The 7462-nt window shown below is 47.7% G+C and overlaps 1 protein-coding gene across 1 annotated transcript in view; it reads left to right on the forward strand.

Moving 5' to 3' along the window:
- The window catches only part of GRK4 (G protein-coupled receptor kinase 4), a 95493-nt gene that overhangs the window by 62450 nt on the left and 25581 nt on the right, over positions 1-7462 (forward strand). The window contains exon 10 of the mRNA XM_019526516.1: positions 2596-2633. Coding sequence (XP_019382061.1) covers positions 2596-2633 — 38 coding nt within the window. The remainder of the gene's footprint in view (positions 1-2595; positions 2634-7462) is intronic.

A 7462-nucleotide genomic window follows, 5' to 3' on the forward strand; every position in this document is an offset into this window, starting at 1 on the left:
TGGCCCTCTTCCAGTCCTCTGGCACCACACCAGAGCACCACGAGTGCTCGTAAAGCCCTGTCAGGGGTCCCGCAATGACCTCAGCTAATTCCCTCAGCACTCTGGGGTGGAGATAGTCCGGACCAGCTGATTTAAATGCATCCAGTCCCTCCAGAAGTTCCCCGACTAGATCCTCACTGACCCTTGGCCTAGGTGTACCTCCCTTGGGGCCTGAGGCGGGGGCGCAGTGAGGGGGCTGATCCGGTCCCTTCTCAGAAAAATGGAGGCAAAGAAGTCGTTAAATAGCTTTGTCATCTGGTGTAACGACCAAATTTCCTAGTGTGTCTTGCAGGGGCCACACATTACCCAGTACCTTCTTTTTGCCCCCTATGTATTTAAAAAAGGACTTCTTGTTGTCCTTGATCTGTGTAGCTATTCCCAGTTCCATCTCCGCCTTGGCCTTCCTGACTGCCCCCCTGCATTCCCGAGCAACTACAATATAATCCTTGCTGGTGATGGCCCCTCCCTTCCATTGGGTGTACACCTCCCTTTTAGCTAGGAGACATTCCTGGATGCTTTTGGTGAGCCATGGGGGCTTTTGCGCTCTCATGGTCCCTTTGATCTGTGTTGAGATTACCTCCCTTTGGGCTTGGAGGATCGTCTCCTTAAGGAGCAACAACTCTCCTTGGACACCTGGCTCCCCTCCCCTCCGGGACCTCAGTGCTTCCCTGACTATTCTCCTTAGCTCATTGAAGTCCGCTGTCCTGAAACCTAGGGCTGCTGCCTTGCTGTAGGCCTTTGCCACCTTGCGCTGGATGGCGAATCCCAGCAGGCGATGATCACTGTTGCCCAGGTGGTCGAGCACCCGCAGCCCCCTCACCAGGTCGTCACCCGTGGCCAGCACCAGGTCCAGCAAGGCGTCTCCCCTGGTGGGGCTGTGCACCTCCTGGGTTAGATGGAGGTCCTGCATTCTGGCTAGGAACCTACGTGAGTGGTCAGACCTGGCTGACTGCTCTTCCCAGCAGATATCTGGAAAGTTCAGGTCACCCATGATGACCATGTCCTTTGACCTAACTACCTCCGTGAGCTCACTTAAGAATTCCTGGTCCAGCTCTTCCCCTTGGTTGGGTGGTCTGCAGTCGACCCCCACCATTAAGTCTCTTTCCCCTTGACTGTCTTGTATTCTAACCCAGAGCACTTCAGTGTGCCCCTCCTCTGACTCTGTGCTACTTGATGAGGAAGTGTATTTCTTCTTAATGTGTACAGCACCACACCCCCGCCTTTCCTCCCTGTCCTATCCCTCCTGTACAGCCTATAGCCCTTGATATTCACCGCCCAGTCATGCGTTGGGTCCCACCACGTTTCAGTGAGCCCCACTATGTCTGGGTTGGTGTCAGCTAGCAGGACGGTAAGTTCCTACTGCTTATTTCCCATACTATGAGAGTTTGTGTAGAGGCATTTGAGGCCTCCTGTGGATGTGTGCACTGGCCCCCTACTCTCAGCATTGCCCTGGCCCCTGTCGCTTACCTGTGTATATGTTCCGCTCGTCGGCCTAGGCTGGGCTGTACTTGTGAGTGCTGCTTGATTTAGCAGTCCAAGGCTTCCTCCGCCCTCGTCTTCCCCTTCCCCCGACGAGCCTAGTTTAAAGCCCACCAAAGGAGATCCGCCAACCTAGAAGAGAACACACACTTATCTTAGGGGAAAGGTGGAGCCCATCCCACACGAGCATGTCTCTTGTCATGATGTGCGGGTCATTGTCAAGGAAGCCAAAGCCCTCCTCAAGACACCATTCCCGAAGCTGCCACTTGGTCTCTGCGATGCATGTCTTATGCCGTCTTCCACGTCCGCTCACTGGTAGGACAGAAGAGAATACCGCCTGTGCAGCTACCCCCTTCAGCATGCCCCCCAGAGCGTGGTAGTCTGCCATCAGGTGATCAGGGCTTCTCCTGGCCGCATCATTAGTACCCACATGGATTAGGGCCATGAGGTAGTAATCGGTGGGCTGGTTCATGGCCTGGATCATCCCTGTCACGTCCTGAATCTTTGCTCTGGGTAGCCAGTAGACCTCGCGTGTTGGGGGGTCCTGGCGACAGATGGGGCCCTCTGTACCTCTCAGGATGGAGTCGCCTATGATGATCACTCAACGCTTTCTCCTCCGGGACTGCTTGGCTCCTTCGGCCTGTTTGGAGCGTGGAGAGTGTGGAGTTGCCTCCCCTCCGGTTGCCTCCTTTCCCTCCTGAAACATTTATAAAGAGAACCTGCTTTCTAGAGAAAATGTCTGCTTCTTGTTACAATACTGAACATATCATCTCCCCAAACTATTTATTGATATTTCCATGAGAATTTGGGGGAGGGGCAGAGGAAAGGGGACCTTTCTTTTTTTTTTTTCCCGTCAGCCTCTTCTTAACTTTCTTCATCGACAGTATGTGAAGTTGTAATATTATATATTATAAAATGAAGTTGTAAAACTTGAGATGCTTATAGCTATTTTGTACCCAGCTCTCGTTTTCTAAAGAGAGTAACTGATTGTAAGTATCGGGCTGTGGAAACTGTGCTTGATAGTGGCTGTAACCTTCCCTTTCTGATGACTGGCTTTTTGTTTTATTTTCCTTGTAGAGACTTGAAGCCTGAAAACATCCTTCTTGATGACTGTGGTAAGTAAACTCAAACTCATGTATATTAAAAATTGTTAAATATATTCTGAATTCAACACTGAGTTTTGAAGGAGGTTAGATAGTTCCTCATCAAATCAGTGACCAATTCACAGTATATTAGTAGGCAAGTGTGCCTATTTGTGCTTTAAAAAGTATGCTTTTTTCCAAAAAATATAAAAAACTGAATTTGAAGTCCTTCATACAAGCCTTAAGCATTGGATACCATCTGGATAATCAGAATTTTCACTTTCTGCCATCTTCTGTTATGGGCAGAAAACATTATATGCAATGTGAACACAACTTTCTTCTAGATAAAAAATATTTTAATATCTGAACTAAAAATTATGATATTATGGCTGAATGGAAAAAAATCATAGAAATCTGTATGTATGACATGAGTCAAATATATTTTTCTCTGCAAAGAAGAATCCATACAAGATGCCACCTTCATTTTCCTTATACCCTTCTTATACTGTTAATGTTAAAGTAATCTTTTAACTCTTCCTTTATAGAAGATGAAAAATGCTATTTAAGCTTTTTATGTTTTCTCAAAGCTGGGCTCAGCCATCAAACTTGTTAATATTTTTAACTGATAAATATTGTAATTCTGAGGGAAAACTGTTATATGAAATCACTAATACATGTTCATTTTACAAGTCAAACAAGTGGTAAATTTCCAAAGTAGTGCATGGGAACGAGTCACCTTCCACAGGCTAACACTTTAATATTAAACTTGCTGTCTAGTAAATTTATTTCTCAAGTAAAAGCTTACAACCTGACAACCTAATTGGAAAATTGTGGCCTTGCATGGCTGCTCTAGAGCACAATGCCTCTGACAGAGAGCAAAGGGGGCTAATTAGAAATTGGCTTCTGGAAACTAGGTCCTGTATTTTATGGTATCACTGGATGTCAGCGAGTGGAAAAACATCCTCTTGCATTTGCAATAATAGTCTGAAGCATTCAAATTCGTATTTATTTCCTGATCAGTGTGTTGAGAGGCAGTCAACTCTCTGAACTTTCTACCTGAATTATATATTTTGCAACAGTAAAATTCTTGCTCTGTGCTGAAAAGGAAAGAAAAAAGTCGTCCTAAAGAACTCTGGAGATCTAACTACATGTGTCTGATAACCCCTTGCCTACTCATTGAAAAGTAACACCTAAAACTACTACATCTGACAGAGAATAGAATTGTATGCAATAAATTTGGACATGTGCTTTTTTGGGTATTAGTTCTAGTTTGTATCATGTGGTTTTTCAAAATCTGTTTCGTACATGGATTGATGTCCACATGCTGGAAGGATGTGTGTGGTTGCAGCAGCCCTATATTGGCTTTAGTTTAGTTAGCTTGAGTAACAACAGCATCAAAGACATGGCAGCCTAAAAGACTTTACTTTGGGTTGTATAAGACCATTGGAACATTGATATGTACTAAAGTTGCTCGTTTGTACTGAAGTCACGCCAAAACTGCTGTATTTACTAAAGCTAATGCAGATATACCTACACATGCTGCAGTTACAGTATAGAAATGCCCATAGTTTTTTCTCACATACCATAGTGACAGTGTCGGTTTTTCATACGCACACGCATGCATGCACACACATACACACGCATGCACACCCCAGCATGTGCACCTGGACTTTTGATCTGCCTTGTAGAACAGAAACGAGTCTGACCACTTCTTGCCATGCATGATATTGCATTTCCTTGGGTTTGCAATCCACTGTAGTCAGGTGGTAGATAATGGAATGACCTTCCAGGAAGGTTAGTTGCAAAATAAATAGAAATAATTCTGACTAATAAGCAGCTGTAGACCAATCAGTGGTAGCACCATCAGGATGTGGTGGGGACAGCAGATGGTAATGATTTGAAAAGCCACATATATCCATTGATGGTGCTGTGATATGGCGAGTACAGATTTCCATTATAATAAACCTCTCCACTCCTCTAGCATTGGGTCCTCGACAGCGCAGCAGGCAAAAAACGATGTTGGATTTAGAATCTTAACAGCTGTGAAAGTGGATGAAGGCTGCAGCACAATGAGATCTCCAATTGTCTTGTCCCCCTTGCCATTGGATTGAGGTCGTGTTCTGTCAAGAACTATGTGGAAGCTGAAGTGCAGCATCTTCTCTATAGTAAAAGAAATCGCATACAGGCATCTTCCAAGAATATGGCTTTTCCAGCACATCCTTCATGTCCTTTGGCGACCAACTGTTGACAACGGGAGTAAGTTTGTGAGGTTTGGAAACTCACAACTGTCAATCATGAACTGGCACAAAGGCGCAGTACCTTGACTGTGGTCAAAATCAATGAAGACACGCAATCAGTTTCAGGACCTGGAACATCAGGACCCTTGCAGACAATCCTAATAGCGAACACCTGGAGTGCCACACCGCAATTGTGGCTTGAACTTGGGCAATACAACATTGACATTGCTGCAGTGAGTGAGAGCTGGCAAGTAGGAGAAGGGCAGCTTAAAGAACAAGGACACAGCTATACCTTTTTTCTGGAAGGGTAAACAGGAAGGAGAATACCAGCAGGGTGCCTTCAAGTCCACCATCATCAGCAACTGTGAAGAGACACTTGGATTCTGTATTGGAAAACATCAAGACTGGTTCAATGAACATGGCCAGGAGATCCAAGGCTTGATAGACTGCAAGTGCAAGGTCTTTTATACTTAGCAGGATGACATCAACTCCAGGCAAAAGAAATTGAATCACCAACAAGCCAAGGCAGAGGTCCAAAGGAAGACCCGCAATATGAAGAACAGATGGTGAGAAGACAAAGCAAAGGAGATTCAACATCATGCTATCACAGTGATATGCATGATTTTTTCAGTGTCACTCAAGCCATCTACATTCTGAGCACTCGGGACAAATGCCCTTGACACCTATGGATGGAGGAGACCTGATCAAGTAAAGGGTAAACATCAATGCTTGTTGGAAGGAACATTTTGAAGACCTTTTCAATTAAGGCTTTGCTGCTGATGAAAGTGTTCTCAACTTCATTCTGCAACACCCAGTCAGAGACTATCTTGGAATCCCTCCAACCCTTGATGAGTTGAAGAAAGCCATCAAGCAGATGAAAAATGACAAGCCATCTTAGATTCATAGATTCAAGGGTCAGAAGGGACCTCAGTGGGCTGACCCCTGCACCTGGTGCAAACGCCAGTGCGCCCTTTTATCTGGAGCTAATGGATTCTCCACTGCAATCTTCAAGCAGTGGGGAGAGGAACTCGCATCTCAGCTCCATGCCCTCATCTTAAGGATCTGAAATGACGAGGAAATCCCAGATGACCTCAGGGATGCTGTGATCATGACTATCTTCAAGAAAGGAGACAAGTCCAACTGCAGAAATTACAGAGGGATTCCTTGCTGTCCACCACCAGAAAAATCATTGTGAGAACCCTCCTGAACAGTCTTCTTCCACTTGCTGAAGAACTCCTCCTGGAATCTCCGTGTGGTTGTAGAGCATTAAGAGGCATAACTGACATGATCTTCACTGCTTGCCAGCTGCAGGAAAAATGCCAGGAACTACATAAACCTCTCTACATGGCCTTTGACCTCACAAGAAGCTTTGTGGAGGATCCTTCTGAAGTATGGATGCCCCCTGAAATTCGTTGCCGTTCCTTGTCTGCTTCATGACAGTATGCAAGTGCTGGCTCTCAGTAATGCATCTATCACAGATCCCTTTGAGGTTAAGGTGGAATTTAAGCAAGGTTGTGTCATCACCAGGGATCCTGGTTTTCCTTGATTTAAAAAAAAAATTGCAAATTATCTGATAAATCACAGATTCTCTGATTTTTAAAAACCCCAAAATCCATTATTAAAATGAAAGGCCCCTTGCTCCCTCCCACAGTCCCCCTGGCCCTGTTGGTGCTGCTCAGTTCCTGCTGGAGGGGGCCTCCAGCTGCCAGAGGTATGAGGCCAGGGCCCTGGCAGGAAACAGTGGCTGCTGCAGCAGAGTTCTCCCTTGCTGCCTGCCTGCTGTGGGTATGGGCGGGAGGGCTGGCTTCTTACCACTGGCCACACTTCCAGGGGGCAGAGGGGACCTGTACCTGCCAGATCTGTGCATGGGGTGGTTGTGGACTGCCTGCTGTGGGTTTGGGCTCCTGTCCTGCTGCCCTCCACCAGGGCCTTTGCAGCCCACCAGGTGTGACCTGGTGCTGCAGGACCGTGCAGGGATCTCTTTGCTGCTGCAAACTCCATGCTGCCCTGGTGAGGCGTCCGCTGCACAGACAGCATCAGCGAGGGACCCAACCCTGTGCCACTGCCCCTGCTGCTGTTGTGCATGTAGGGAATGCGTTACAAGGATAGTGCAGAGCTTGCAGTGGCAAGGAGATCCCCGTGCAGCCCTGCTGGACCCTGCAGCACTAGGTTGCACCTGCTGGGCTGTGGAGGCCCTGGGGGAGGGCAGCAGGGCAGGAGCCCAAGTCCGCAGCAGGCAGCCCACTCTGCCCCTGCCCTGCAGCCCTGTCCCACTCCCCGTCAGGAACCTGCAGCAATGCATTAGAGCCCTGAGCCCTGAGTCCCACACACCACCTGGCTGGGCAGCAGCCACAGCCCTGCCCAGCTCCCTCTGTCCCTCACAATGGAGGCCTCAATCTCCCCGCCTCCCCCCCGCCAATCCATTGGCGATGTGTAGGGGGTGCACATGGGTGCACGTGCACCCCCTGAGATTGGCCATTCTCTTCCCGTTTTGCTGCTGGCTTGTCAGCTGGCCCCTAGAGGACTGCCCACCTGCCCCAGTTGGTGATATGGTGCCCCCCCCCCCAGACTTGGGAGGCACCAGTCACCCATGCCCCCACCCCACTTACCTGCAGGAGCTGCTTT

Source organism: Gavialis gangeticus, unplaced genomic scaffold (genome assembly GCF_001723915.1).
Source record: "Gavialis gangeticus isolate Ggan-Ray unplaced genomic scaffold, GavGan_comp1, whole genome shotgun sequence".
NCBI classification, from domain to species: Eukaryota; Metazoa; Chordata; order Crocodylia; family Gavialidae; genus Gavialis; species Gavialis gangeticus.